The 15,345-nt window shown below is 38.3% G+C and overlaps 1 protein-coding gene and 1 pseudogene across 4 annotated transcripts in view; one reads left to right on the top strand and one right to left on the bottom strand.

Moving 5' to 3' along the window:
* The window catches only part of TPD52 (tumor protein D52), a 134,393-nt gene that overhangs the window by 10,478 nt on the left and 108,570 nt on the right, over positions 1 to 15,345 (bottom strand). For 2 of the 4 annotated variants that reach the window (XM_020976207.2, XM_020976204.2), the window contains exons 3-5: positions 9,989 to 10,137; positions 8,568 to 8,669; positions 7,445 to 7,471 (exon numbers count right to left, since the gene is read on the bottom strand). In XM_020976207.2, the coding sequence (XP_020831866.1) occupies positions 7,445 to 7,471; positions 8,568 to 8,669; positions 9,989 to 10,137 (278 nt within the window). The remainder of the gene's footprint in view (positions 1 to 7,444; positions 7,472 to 8,567; positions 8,670 to 9,988; positions 10,138 to 15,345) is intronic. The other 2 variants (XM_020976205.2, XM_020976206.2) reach the window with 1 other exon arrangement.
* LOC110200818 (myosin light polypeptide 6 pseudogene) lies at positions 54 to 4,952 on the top strand (annotated as a pseudogene).

Genomic DNA, 15,345 nt, shown 5'->3' with positions numbered 1-15,345 from the left:
AGGTCTGGTACTAGTAGAGCAGGCAGAAAATCAGAATGGTTGTGCCAATCAGGATGGCTAGTGTTAGCAGTAGGACACAGGAGATGCTGGCAGGGTGAACAGTAAAGGACATTGAGACAGCTGCTCCATGGACTCTTCCTTTGTAGCCTGAGCATCTAGGCAAAGTTAGAACTTCTCTACATTAAAAGTCATGTCACAACACCACTCCTCTTCCCACAGTTCACACCTCTTTTGAAAGAGGGCAGTAATCTCTTCTGGTCTAATTTGGCCCCCATCTGCAGGAAGTCAGGGATTCTAATTATATGCTCACATAGAACAGTCTGGTGGGCAGAGCTAGAAACATTGCCTTGGTAAACTACAATCACATCACTAGTGCTAATAGTTTGTGCTGGTGCTGATACTTCCCTACTTTCTTCACCTCTCTTGTCCACAAGGCATGGAACATCAAACAAGATAGTTTTAGCAGCTTCCACCAAATTCTCTATAATACAGTTTTCCTTTCTCCCACCATATTAACTTCCTATCTACACAATCATTAAATGGAAAGTTTTCCTGTGTTCAAATAATACAGCCATATAGCCCACACTTATGTGATCCTGCAGCTGCTAGATTACTCTTACCAGTTGTCAGGGGGTGCAGCCTTGAAACCACAAAGTGTTCCACTTGCTCGGGCCACATATAAAAGAGAATGTTTGCATAGGTCTTGTGGGCAATAGCCATTTAAGAGAAATAATTCCATGACCCGATATACTGCCCCAGCTCTGCCCCCTGTCAGCAGATCTTCCAAATAAGTGTGAATCCTTATATCTCTAGTAATTTGGGGTGCTAGCTTCACAGTGGCCTCACTGTTGAGTACATATCAGAGCTAAATAGCCTGGCTTGGCTTGCTTTAGCCTATCCTGAGGAGTGGTCCAACCTCTACTTAGGATCTTTTCAATAAATTCTTCAAAGGAAACCTGACATTTTCTTTTCTTTGATTAGAGTTCCAATGGAACAGCATGACAAGTAGCCAGTGCCTAGAAAACAGGATCATGACATGCCCTGCAGAACTGGGGAGCTATGCAAGATGCATAATGTTGATCTAAGTTACTCCAGCAACCCGCTGCAACAACATGATGCCAAATGGGAATCTTACTGTACCGGTATCTTTTTTTAAAAAAAAAAAAGGTGAGTTATTGTCATTATCTAAGCAAAACCTTTGTCATTTGGTTTTCCAGTGCTGATGGGTAGCGGTCAGATAATTGAGTTTTTTGTTTTCTCACAGTAATTTCAGAGATTAAAACTAAAAATTCTATGACTTTTCTGGCAGTTTATATACTTAGGTAAAGTCTGAGGCATAATGTTAGGATGTTCAACTACCTCATGTAAGTGGCAGTTGCAAAAGCCTTTTTCTTGCTGCATGCTAGCTTTAGTTAATAAGGGGAAAATAGACCAAATTATATCACAGAGGGCTTCACCGAAAGCAAACGGGACTCTGTCATTATTAATTAAATTTACAGGGCTCAAACCAGTCCATTTCCTTTTAAATTCTGCTAAGCTTAATGCTTCTTCCCATTTCCCCCATTCTACCTAAGTACTCAGGTATCTTAATAGTAAAGTGAAATTCATAGAAGCTGTGATCCTCCAAGTGGGCAGTGGCTCTCACTGGCTAGTTTCTGTACCCTTCTCTTGGGTAAATCATACCCTAGTGTGGGAGAGGTGTCCAGGCAAGCAAATGTGCATTTAATAGTTTAGGTGGGAGATTTTGGCATACATAGGGATAGCTTTCTGGATGCCCATAAGAAGGGGAATGGGTGTTATTGATATAAATATAAAATACCTCTACAATTATTTCATGTTTTACTTGCTGCCCCAAATCATACTAATCAAGAAACACAGTATGGAAAATAGAAATGTGTACCTCTCAGCACAACACTAACAAGAAGAAATTATTATCAAGGGCAATCTGGTCCCCTAAGCCTCACCAAATACTTCTCACTTTCATACTTATATTTTACTCTTGCTTTATTAATATAAACTCTCTTAGTTTCTTACATGGGGTAAGTCTCCTAAAAGCAGAGACCAAATTTTATATTTCTCTTTATGCCTCACAGCACCTAACAAAGTGCTTTGTTCAATGTTCAATAAATATATCCTGAAAGAGTATTAGTATATTTTTAAAAATATAAATATGTATATGTTAAAGTAACAAAATATATCCCAACTCATTCTAAAACAAGGCAGAATTAACTTACTGCCCTTTAAGTTTTGACGTAATAGAGTTACGTCTATGGTAGCTATTTTGTAATGTATATGCATTCTTGATACTTGGACATTTGGTTCTTAATTCCCAATTTAATATCTAAAATTAACATTTAAAGTAAGACAGAAGAAAAATGAATGAAACTAGTTTTCAAATCCCAGTCACAAGGCACTAATTTTGTACTTAACTGATATTCATAAACCCGCCCTCCAAAACTAAGCACTGAAATTCTTATTTTTACCTAAACAGGGCAAAATATCAAAGTAAATACTTCTGTGATGGTGACAATGGAGTTAAACTGGCCAGAGGAGCTTGAGAGATTAGGTATGGACAAGAACTCCAGTCCAAGAACAACTCCTGAGAGAAAACACAGGCCCTATTTCTTCCAAAGGGATTGGCTGAAGAGAATGCAACCTAGGCCATCAGCCAGGGCCATATCCCTTAAAGGAAAGAATAACATCTTTGTTACTTCAGGCCTTAGAATGCTAGCTAGACAGGTAAGGAAGAGTTCCCCTCCCAGGCTGCTCCATTGTGATTGGGGTCTGCAGTCAGGGAGTTCTGTGGGATAGGATAAAATAACAGGTACAGTACAGGGAAAAGATGGTCCAATGTATATGTATGGCCTAGAGAAGGAGGGATCAGAAAAGAATCATAAACTTTTTTTTTTGAGGCTGCTTCTAAAGCCTCTTTTTGAATTTATGATCCTTTAGGGGCCTCAATTTTCATATCTGTAAAGTAAGTAGGATTGGAATACATTTCTTCTAGCTCTAAATCCTATGATCTAAGATTCTTTATTTCATTGTCAGCACTGCACTATGCCTACAGAACCAGGCTCTCACAGATCATTGTGACATTGAGAGGTCACTCAAGTCCTTTTCCAGCATGGTGTGGTCAATGAAGTACTGCATTTGGAGTCGAAAAGGCATAGATTTGAATCCGACCTCTGACTCTTGCTAGCTATGTGTCAGTCACTCAAAATGAAGCGAAACCCATGAAACCTGGAATTAAATTTAACAAATTTATTAAGTCTTCCAGGATGTTTTATTGATGTGACACATTACAACAGCTAGTAGGAGTCTGAGGCAATATTCAAACCCAGATTTTCCTGAAGGAATCATAAACTTTAGCTTTGCTTTTATATCTCATATTTTGTATCTATATCAGTTTCTACCATTTCTTTATGCTAAATTGTATGGTGAGATGCACCAGACATAGCTATGGACAGTACAGAAGTGGCTAAATCCTGAATTCATCATTCAATTGCTGTAATGTATCTCTGCCTCATTGGCTGCCATAGTCTTGAACCAAAAGGCTAATCAGTTATGATTTGGAGCTATGTCAATCTAGAATTAACAAGAGTTCTACATTAGAGTTTTTAAGATCACATAGAGGTACTTTACAATTTACAAACAGGTTGCATTACAAAAGTTTATACATATTAATTGTTTGAAACTTGTTTTTGGAACCCAGGCTGACTCCTAGTCCAAGAATCAATATGCTGTACCTCATTTAGAGTTCTAATCTAGGATATCAATAAACACTTTTTCCTATACCTACAAAAGGAAGAAGGACTTCCCTCCCCTTCCTATTTCTTCTCCCTTCCCTATTCTCACCCCCACCCCCAACTCCAAGCAACTAACTGGTGAGTTGGGAAAATAGAATGCCTCTCAGGAGTAAAGAAATGGATTGAAAGGAAAAGATGATGAGGGTGGAGATAAAGGGCAAAGACAGCTACTTCAAGGGTTAACAGTAAAGAGGTACAGAAGGATGTTTTTCTGTCAGTATAATCCCCAAGAGCAGGGGTGGGGAACCTGTAGTCTTGAGGCCACATATGGCCCTCTAGGTCCCAAAGTACAGCCTTTAATAAAAGGATTTGTTCTGTGAAGTTTAGATTCAGTCAAAGGACCACACTTGAGGACCCAGAAGGCCACATGTGACCTCAAGGCCACAGGTTCCTCACCCCTGCCCTAGAGTCATTTCTAGATCCCAGGTTGGCTCCTCAGTAACTCCCTGGCCTTTCTTCCCATTAGCCAACCAACTCCCTTTCCACTGCCAAGGGTTCAGGCTCTTCCTCAGTGCTGAAGGTTCAGCCCTTACAACCCACCCGTCTTTTTTTAAATTGTAGCCTAAAAGTAAAATTGCTCAGAGGTGCCAAAGGAGTTCAGGTATATAAAAGTAAACAGAATAGATTTCAGGAAAAAAAAATACCCTTAGATATACAGCTATAACAGCAGCAGCAGTAAAACTGAGCTGCACAGCCAAGAAATGTGACTTCACAGAGGATGAGATGGCAGAGTTCAAGGAGGCCTTCCAGCTGTTTGACCCAACAGGGGATGTTAAAACCATATATAGCCAGTGTGGGGGCATGATGTGAGCCCTCAGCCAGAAACCTACCAGTGCTGAGGTGCTCAATGTCTTAGGGAATCCTAAGACTGATGAGATGAAAGTGAAGGTGCTGGACTTTGAATATTTTCTGCCAATGCTTCAGACTGTAGCAAAGAATAAGGACCAGGGCACATATGAAGACTATATTGATACAGAAGGGAACGGCATAGTCATGGGAGCTGAAATACAACATGTCCTCATCACCCCGGGTGAAGTGCTGGTGGCAGGGCATAAAGACAGCAACGGTTGTATCAACTATGAAGAGATAGTCCTAATGGCAATAAATGACTCTAACAACTCCCATTTCCACAAAAGATCCCCCTAACTTTCTTAGTGTTAAAATCATCCTCTTACTCTTAAAGCAACTAACAACATTTTCAGGGTTACCAACAGCCTTACTTCCAACCCCCACCATATATCCTATTTGGCCTATTTGCTCTCTGCTTTCACCAAATAAACTTTCTACCTGCTCCTACACACACACACACACACACACACACACACACACACACACACACACACACACACACACAAAATACCCTTAGGTTATTCTGGACATTTCATCACAGAAGCAAGTTCAGAGGTGAAAGCCAAAGTTCTGAATGAACAGATAGGTCAGGTATTGGTGACAGCCAAAATCAGAACCAAAGTAGAAGGAAGGAGGAGATAATGGGGTTGGAAAGTCAGTAGGAGAGAAAGGAACAGCCTCTGGGATTTATCATTTGTTTCACCAGATCTGCCACCTGTACCAGGCTGAGGAAGCAGCAGAGAGGCAGAGTTGCACAAAGTCATCAGCCTCACTCTCTCTTCCACAGTCAGGAAAGTCCAGTGTCAAGACAAAAGTCAAGATGACTGTTGATGGCTCAGGATGCAGTGGAAGACCTTGGCATCTCTGATGTCTGACCAAGCTCTAAGCACTCCACCGCACCTGCTTCAGCCACCTTCATGGCCACTGGAACAAATTATTCTTATCCATCCATTCCACCAGGTGAAGTCTTCACAGGCTTGGCATGTGAGTCTAAAACAGAATTAATTATCTTTCCTCCCTCCCCAAACCCACCTTACTTTCCCTATTTCTGACTGGAGCATCACCATCTTGGAGGGAGAGAGGAAAATCCTAAGCAAAGGGAAGAAGAGTGCTCAAAGGTACTAGGCTATGCATTTATCAAGTATGTCCATTCCTATGTCACAGTAAGACTAAACTAGATAAAAACAACAGAAAGTTTACAAGGAACAAATTTTCCTTCGAGTAAAAAAAAAGCAGAGGAAATTAAAGTATTTCTTACTTTCTTTAAGTAGCCCAAAGTCAAAATGAACTCATAAAATATTTTTACATAAAAATTAGAATAGGAGAACAATGCTGGTTTATGAAAAAGTATCTCTCGAGAGCTATGTGTCTATATGATAAAGGTCAGAAACTTCAATTTGCAGTGTAATTAATACAATGACTCTTTCATATGAGAGAAATGAGTTTTTCTTCTTTAATTTCAAATCTAATAAATAAATCAGATTCTAGATTCACTACCATCTTCTTAGGAAAAAAATACTAAAGTTACACCAACATGCATTTATGATTTTAAATAGGCAAGATTGGAACAGTGCTGTATGTTAATTTTAAAAAGCATTGTTTCCTAATAACTCTTAAGCAGAAAAAAGCATATGAGTACTGATTGAGTTTCTAATCAATCATTTCCACAGTTCTGCAGCTCATTTCAATTAAGATTGCCTTAACAGATATCTATCACTGTGAATCTGGGCGATTATAGCCAAGTATGATATTCAAAACTGCGGAGATATAATCCTTTTAATGAATAACTATTTTACTTATATTTAGAGATGCTTTTCCTTTTAAAAAAAACTAGCTTGCTTTGTAATTTAAACAGTTCAATATTCAGCATCTATACATTATTATAATTAAGCTAGTCTGTTTCGCTAAATGTTCATTGGGTCCTTATACATGAACACTACTTGTGGAATCAACCTGGCCCCACTGCAACTAGAGCCTTACTTTTGCTCACCTTTCACAGACAATTAATTATTTAAAAGATTGGTCTGCATTAGGAGAAAAAAAAGACATTTACCTTTAACAAGGTGTTTATCATGGTTTTTGCCCCTAATTATTGTCATTTGATAAACTAGGTACTGAATGCATTTTAATCTTTATGGCTTATTTTTTCACACACAAAACACACTTGTATTTTAACTAAGAAAGGCATAATCATGTGCTGATATCCTTTAAATATTGTTAGTTTTCACTTCTTCAAAATTTAAGAAAATTTCACATCCATATTTTTAGTAGGTAACTAATCAACACAAGATATAAAATTATTTTAATAATATTTCATAGGAGTTATTCAGACATTTTAGACAATACAAAGTAACCAATTTTAGATGAGATTATATTGAGGAGAATTATATCAAAGAAAATCCCAATATCCTTTCCAAAAATGTCAAAGGAAAACATTGGACATGACAGAAGTGAAAGACATTGGAGGGGAAAAGTTCTGTATGTTGTGAAAATCATCCCTTTGTTTAGGGAGAAAAGGGAATTCTTTGCCAAATCATTTCTTTTTTAAAGGAACCAATGTACCAATATACAGTGTTGAGTCTATCTCAATACCACTGCTACCCAGGTTTTTACCAAGAAACCTTCCCCTAAAATTAGTAATAAACTACAGAAAAATAATTTCACAACTCAAGGAAATGGTAAAGACAGCAAATAAGATGTTGAATTTCCTATACATCAGAATAATCTAAACTTATCACATTTGTTTTATGCAACTGCTGAACCTCAGAGATTTTTCAAGCTCTCCTTACCTAAAGGAATGTGAAAAGGCCTGCAATCTGCAGGAAGCCAGAGTAAGCATTAAAAAAGAAAGGAAGTTCTGATAAATCTAAAAGGGTTAAATGACCTACAGTAAAAAATGTAATATGTCTTAACTGGGGGAGACAGAGACAGAGATAAATGGGAGAGAGGGAAAGGCAGAGTTAAAGAGAAGGAAGAAGGCTTAAAGGCATATAGTTGACTACTATAAAGCTATGCTTAATTTTGTTTAAAACTGGATTTATCATAATAAAAATCAATAAATTTTAGTCCTTTCAGAGTGAAACAAGAGTACAAAACAGACACACATCCACCCAAAATTATTCAGCCAAGACAATTCTAATTGCAAAACTACTTTTCCTGCAAATGGAAAACATGGAAATTCATGCACTCTGAAGACACTAAAATCTTGCATGCGGACAGAAACACAACAGATTAAAACCAAGCTACCCACCAATTTCAGCACTATTCTAATCTACACATGAGAAAAAATGCAACCAAAAAAGAAAAAGCTATGACACAATTTCATCAAAGTAGCAAGGCGAAGTCCATGGATTTATCTAAAGTACAAGTGCAAATTAAATGACAATGGCTCAAAGTTAGCAAGATTAGACTCTAAGCATGTAGGCAAGTTACAGCTCATAAGTTAATACAGACAAATGACTCATGACAAGCTAAAAATATGCCATGGTATGAACAGGGACGTACTGAAGTCAAGCCACCTACTAACCGTGCGCTTCAGTATAATCTTGCACATCCATTCAATGTTGATATTTCCTCATGATCACAAAAATGCTACTCTGAGTGAAATACTTACTCTGTATTTAACCTACTTAGAAGGGAAACATGAAATTCACAACTATAATTTGGCAGACTGTGAAAATGAGATTACCATTAAAAGGTTAAGAATGTGATGCCTCAAAATATTTTGGTTCAGGTCTCAAAGATGCTGCTCCTTCAAACCAGCAAGATTTAAAAAGTAGAATACTTGCCATCACCACCTAGAACTTTCATACCCTACCTAAAAGTCTTAGGGAAAGTTCACAATCACAATAGTGAAGCCTTAAGATAACACTAGAAGGGACTATTGATAAACTATGGAAAGTGGGGACATACTTTACATCTTCGAGCTTTTTGGTGATGACAGACCCAACAGAAGAAAAAGCAGCTGAGGCCTTCTGTCCAGCCTGAGACAAAGTTTCTGAAGTCTTCTTGTATCTATATTCAATTATAAGAACAGAGCAAAACAAAGATAAGTTCAACAAGACAAACAGAAGGAAATTAATCTTTTCAAATAACTCATTTCAAGTGTGGAGATATCTCAAGTTCAAGAGCATCAATAAAATACACTTTTGAAGTCACACATACATACACACACACACACACACACACACACACACACACACACACACACACACACACACACCCCTTTCCTAACAACCTTCCCCTCACCACATCATGAACCAAGGGGGAAAAAAAGGTCAGTCCATCGACTTTTCAGATCTAGAACTTCTAAGATACCCCAGGAATAGCCATGATAGACCAATGGCCTTGCCAAGGTCACAGTCTAAAGAAACCAAGGCAATCTTAAAGATGACCATATAGCCAACCTAACTTTAACTTTAGGCAAAGGTCAAAACAAAAATGTGTTCTCTGTGTGTGTGTGTGTGTGTGTGTGTGTGTATGTGTGTGTGTGTGTACACTTGGTCTTCTTTTCCTTTTCCCACATAAACCACACTGAAAAGAGAATCCAGTCAAACACCTCAGTGTTTGCTATGGGCAAACGCTTATTTTCTCTTTACCTTAACCAACAGAAAGAACTGGGAATGAGGTAGGTGAGACTAAGTGTTGAAACCTAAATGAAATCTGAGGGTCTAAATGATCTCTGAAAACTATTTACAAGGCTACGATAGAATTAATTTTAAGTCATGAGAGCTAACAAATGTTTGTTAGACTCATGGCTCTCAGGAGAGAATCCTGGTGTGTGGCCCATCTCTATATGACTACAAATGTGAAACTATGTCAAAGACAGCATAGTTTCCAAATCTTTATAAATGACGTTCTCTACTACTTTCACTTACTGTATCATAATCAAAAGGCTATAATGTTAAAGCAAACAAATAGAATTGCTTACAGTTATCAGTTTGGGGAGAAGAGTAAGAGTTGAGATGCAGGAATTATGGCAATGCAATTTCAGAAAAAAAATCTATTTTGTCATGCTGTTGATTAGATGATACATAAAATTACCGCTCACTTCATCAGAAAGGACAGATCCAGGCATAAATACTCATTTGTCTCTGCACTAGGCACAAACAGTATGCCCCTGGGCCTATTTTTCATCTGTTATCTAAGACTAATGAGCAAGAAGAGCAGATTTGGGAAACTGATTCTGTGGCTACACACAGGGATACATAGGTAGAGTTGGAAATGGCTGGGGGAGGGACAGGGGTGCCTTTGCATGTACCCTTCTTATCTCAAAAGCTGAATCAGAATGAAGAAAATGCACTCCCAAGGAGCGAAGGGCGTTAGGAACCTACGCAGATGTGGCTGTCACATCCTGCCAGCCTCTGGCAATGTTCTGCCTTAGTTCCTGTAGTGAATTGATTCCCAGTTTTCTCTTGATCTCAGCTAGATGCTTCTCCTTGGCTGCTAACACTTGAGATAGGGTCTGTATTTCCTCTTCTACCTATAAGAAAGAGGGGGAAATATATAACAAGAATTAAACACAAGTTAGGAACAGAATATGTGCAAAATCTTCTAGATTTTCAAGATTATCTAATTAAAAATTTTTTTTTCATCTAAAGGGATAAGGCCTGGACTTGTGATTTCATTGGTATATAGGGAACTCCCAGAAGAGGAAACTCCCTCTATCAAAGCAACACAGCCCCTTCTCTGCAAATTAGAGTCTTTAAGAGCTGCCCAGAATATTGAGAGCTTAAGCAACTTGAGTAGGGGCCACACCCAATATGCATCAAAGGTATGGATGTGAACCCAAGGCCAGCTCTCCATCCACTGTGTCATGCTGCTTTTTCAGCTATTTTTTTTCTTTTTGACATTAAAAATACTTTTTTGAGATTTAATTACAGTACCTAAGGAAGATTGCTATTAACAGTTATCAAAAATACAGGCAACCTATTAGTCTGGAGGAATGACTGCTCTTTCCCCAAATAGGTCTTTTGATATACAAGGGAAACCAGGCATTTTACCCTAAGATGAAATATCCCAGTTCCACTATTGTGGGAAGCTTGTATGATTAAGAGATTGTTGATAGAGCAAAACCTTGAACTCTACTAGGGCTCAATATGAATCTGCATTATCCTACTGTGTTGCACATAGTCCGAGCATGGTACTGGGATATGATTATAACTTTCAAGGTCATCCACCAGTGGGTAGGGATATTCTTGGGTGAAAGCTAGAGATGTGGAAAAATGAAGGAGAGCTTGCAATAGCATTTCTGACTTTTTTCCTACCTTTCCCCATAGCATCAGGGTCTCATCTTACCCATATTTCCAAAAGACAAGCCTTGAATAATTTCCAGCTAATTTCTAAAGTGATATTCAATTCAATCTTTTGATTATTTTCAATTACTCATATTGCTCATGAAAAATGAGTAATAACTTGACCTCATCTCCTTCTTTCCTGATAACTCCTTATCATCTTATTTCTATTAAACAGAAAAAGAAAAAAAAGTAGAGTATATGAGTTTGGTGCATAGTGTTGTGAGAGAAAGCTACTTTTCTGAAGTCTGAGAAATCCTTAGATGGTATTAGTGAAGCACTTATCTTTCACCTGGTCCAAATCTCTTTGCTCTTTTACTCTGCACACAACCCAGTAGTGTTCTTACTTGGTTTAGAGATTCAGAAACCAGACACGGGCTTAAGATTTTTGGTTTCTAGTGTGTCACATGGCTTAATTCTTAAGGATCTAGATTTCTCCAGCTATAAAAATACCAGATGACTACATGGAACTTTATGAAATACTTACCTGATTTATGTTATATGCAACCAGGATTAGATGTAAAGTAAATAAATTTGCTCTCACAAGAAGGCCAAGCAGAGTCCCATGATGCTAGAGCACTGGGCAGAGTCCAAGGGGTCACACACCATCAATATTTTTTTGACCTTTATCTCCTCAGCTGGAAAAATGGAGATTGCCCCACAAGCCCTTAGGAAAGCCTGGAATTACCCTCTGGATAATCCAACACTATATCTGAATTTTCAAAAAAGTTCTTAGTATAAAAATTCATCATAGTTTAAAAGGTAGAACATGATTTAAAAAAAAAAATTAAGACCGTCTCCCTGTGTTGACTAGGCTGGAAGCACATAGACTATTCACAGTCCCTATCACACTAATGTTCGATCAAGCAGCTTTAACTTGTTCCATTTCTGACCTAGACCAGTTTGTCCCCTGTGGGTACCCTAAGTACCCCCCTGAGAAATCTAAAATAGAAAGGTTCAATATACACCAAAATATTTATAGTGGCACTTTTATAGTAATAAAAGAACTGGGGGGAAATGGATGTCTATTGATTGAGAAATGGCTAAAAATATCATGATAGATGAATTTAATGGAATATTATGGTAGTATAAGAAATGATACATATAGAGATATAAAAAACCTTATAAACTAATACAAAATGAAGTAATAGAAGCAGGAAAATTATATGCATAAAATAAATTTTAAAAGTAGGTGGAGAACCAAAAGGGCATTCTGTCTTTAAGGTCAAAGAGAGACAGAATTATCTAGCAGAAGCTATAGAGATGTCAGAGGGCAAGTACTGGAAAAGACTGTTGGATTACAACAATGTGAATGGGATAAAACAATCAAAATTGAATGCTGCAAAATTATAATAACAAGGTTGCCCCTAAAGAAGAAAAATAAAAAGGCTCCTTCCCATACTTTTTTACAAAGGTGGAAGACTATAATTGTTGAACATGGCATATAAGGCCAGACTTTTTTTTTAAATCAAGTTTTGTTGAACTGATTTTTTTTTGCTCCTTTTTAGCTTCATTATAAGTGGTAGCTCTCTGGGAAGACAAATGCGAAAGAATACACTGGGAAATGCAGGTGATGTAAAAACAAAAGATATCCAACAAAATTTTTTTTAAAAATTGTTAGGCAATAGGGCATTCTTTGAGATTTTTGAGTTAAGGTGGTGGCAGAGGGAAGAGAGAAGAGAAGACAGACACAAGAGATGCGGTGGAGGCAGCATAGACTAGGATTTTGTTTTGTTTTGTTTTGTAGGCAATTGGGGTTAAGTGACTGGCGCGGGGTCACACAGCTAGTAACGTGACAAGTGTTTGGTATGAGGCTGGATTTGAACTCAGGTCCTCCTAACTTCAGGGCTGGTGCTCTATCAACTGCTCCATCTAGTTGCCCCCAGAATAGACTAGGATTGGTAAATGATGAGACTTTCCATCTCCTGACTCTATGCATTTTTTCTGGGTGTCCTCCAAGCTTAGAATTTTCTCCCTCCACATCTCCACCTCCTGCCTTCCCTAGCATCTTTCAAGACTCAACTAAAATTCTACCTTCTACAAGAAGTCTTTCTCAATCCCCTTTAATGCTAGTGCCTTCCCCTTAAGATTTTCTCCAATTTATCCTATATATAACTTGTTAGTACACATTGTCCTTTAGACTGTGAGCTCCTGGAGAACAGGAACTGTCTTTTGCCTCTCTTTGCATCCCCAGTACTTAGCACAATACCTGGCACATGGTAGGCACTGAATAAATATATGTTGACTGACTGGCTACAGGGAACTGAGGAAGATAAGAAGAGTCAAAGATAAGTTTTTAGCATGATGCCTGGCACACTGTTGCCTGACTACACAAAACTGAGGAAGATAAGAAGGTGAAAGATAATTTTAAAGTTTTTCATCAGGAGACTAAGCAAATAGCAATGCCACAGACAAAAACAATGAGGTTAGAAAGATGAACAAGTTTAGAGAGACAGATAACAAGCTGTTTTGAACAGAAGATCACAAATCTAGAGCTGGAAGAAATCTCAGGCCTTCTGGTCTAACTCCTTCATCTTACAGACTAAACCTCATAGAGGTTGATTTTCCCAAGGTCACACAATTAAGTCTCAGAAACATTATTTGAACCCAAGTCCTTTGACCTCCAAAGTCAACATTTTCCCACTGTTCCATGCTGCCTATCCTATGTTAAGCTTAAGTGCCAATGGGACATCCAGATGACGATGTCCTATAGACAGAATTGTGCCAACAGCTCAGAAAAGAGGTGAGGGATATAGATGCAGATGTAGATTACCAGCTTCAAAGAGGTGGTTAGTTAATACCATGGAAGTGAATGAGATTGCTAAAGGAAAGAATATGAAGATAAAAGATGACCAAGAACAGACTTCTGAGGAATACTCACTATAAGAGGAAAGGCAGTAGAGTAACCAGAAAAGGAGAGAGAAGAAAAGTAACTGGAAAAGCAAGTGGAGGACCAAAAGAGCTTCTGTCTTTGAAGCCAAAGAGAGACAAAGTATCTAGCAGAAGCTACAGAAGCCTTGGAGACCATGTATTAGAAAAGGCTGTTGGTGACCTTCAAAAAAGAGTGATTTTGAAAGAATGGATAGAGGGCTCCACGAAAATAGAAAGGCCAAAAGGAAAGTGGGTAGTTAAGAAGCAGAAGGAATGGGTGTAGAAAACATTTTAAAAGTTTGGCAACAAAGGGTAAAAAACCTGAAACAGTTGCCAGATTGAATAGAAAGGTCAAGAGAAGGTTTTTTTTTTTCTTTTAGGACCAGGAAGAACTGAGCATGTTAGCAGGCATGTTTTCCACTTATTAATTCTGGCAGTTTCTTAGCTTGTCCCTACTAATCTTGACTACAGCCACATTGATGCCAGATAAGTGTAAAATTGGGGCAGCACTCTTTTTAAAAAGATTCTTGACTTTGCCTCTGCAAGCTGCAGGGTTGAGCAAGATAGTTGCCTTCTTTACTTGTTCATGAGGAAGAATAAACTGTTTTCCAAAAGAAAGGGCTTGACAGGCTGCTCTCTACTGCAGTTTATCACAACAGGAAATTCTTCCTGTTATCTAGCTTAAACTCCCCAGGCTGTCTTTTATATGTCTGTGATGCACCTACTACCACCTTCAGTAGGTACACCAGCACACACTGGGGAAACATTCCCAACGGTTCTTCCCCTTCCTAGATGATAGGTGAATGTGAAAGCTGTCCTAGGGTGTGCCCATACACCTACCAACACTCTATGTATGCCTTTGAAGGGAACAGAAAAGAAGTGAGACTGAAGATAACACGAAATCAGGGGTGACAGGTGGAAAGTCTTAGAGGAAGCAAGGAAAAATGGGATCAAGGACACAGGCAGAAAGAATTAATTTTAGTAAAGGGGAATGATCTTTTTTCTTCTGGAATCATAGGGAAGAGGGTGAAAGTGAGGCATGATGCTAAAAATGTTGATGAATGGAGGAAGGGAGCTCACATAAAACAGTCTCAATCTTTTCAGTGAATTACGAAGCTAGGTCATCTGTTGAAATGGTGGAGGGTCGAGGTACTGCTGCAGGTAAAAAATGATAAAGGAAAAGATTCCGAACAGGTGCTGTGGGTGACCAGGAAGGGAGCGAATGAGGTGAAAAGGAGAATTTTTGAGTAGCCATTGCTATCTACCCAAGATTATTTACCATAAATTTGTAGTTGGTGAAAATAATTCAGTTCTATTCTGGTGATGCTGGAGAAAACTTTTGAGAGTCTCTTGGACAGCAAGGAGATCAAATCAGTCAATACTTAAATTAATTCAGACTATTCACTGGAAAATCAAAATACTGAAGCTGAAGCTTAAATAATTTGGCCATATAATGAGAAGACAGGTCTCATTAGAAAAGACTCTGATGCTGGGAAAGATCGAAGGCAAAAGGAAAAGGTGATGGC

Source organism: Phascolarctos cinereus, unplaced genomic scaffold, assembly GCF_003287225.1.
Source record: "Phascolarctos cinereus isolate Bilbo 61053 unplaced genomic scaffold, phaCin_HiC Scaffold_4;HRSCAF=312, whole genome shotgun sequence".
Classification (NCBI taxonomy): Eukaryota; Metazoa; Chordata; class Mammalia; order Diprotodontia; family Phascolarctidae; genus Phascolarctos; species Phascolarctos cinereus.
The sequence above is the reverse complement of the archived record's forward strand: the minus strand, read 5'-3'. Positions and strand labels throughout refer to the sequence as shown.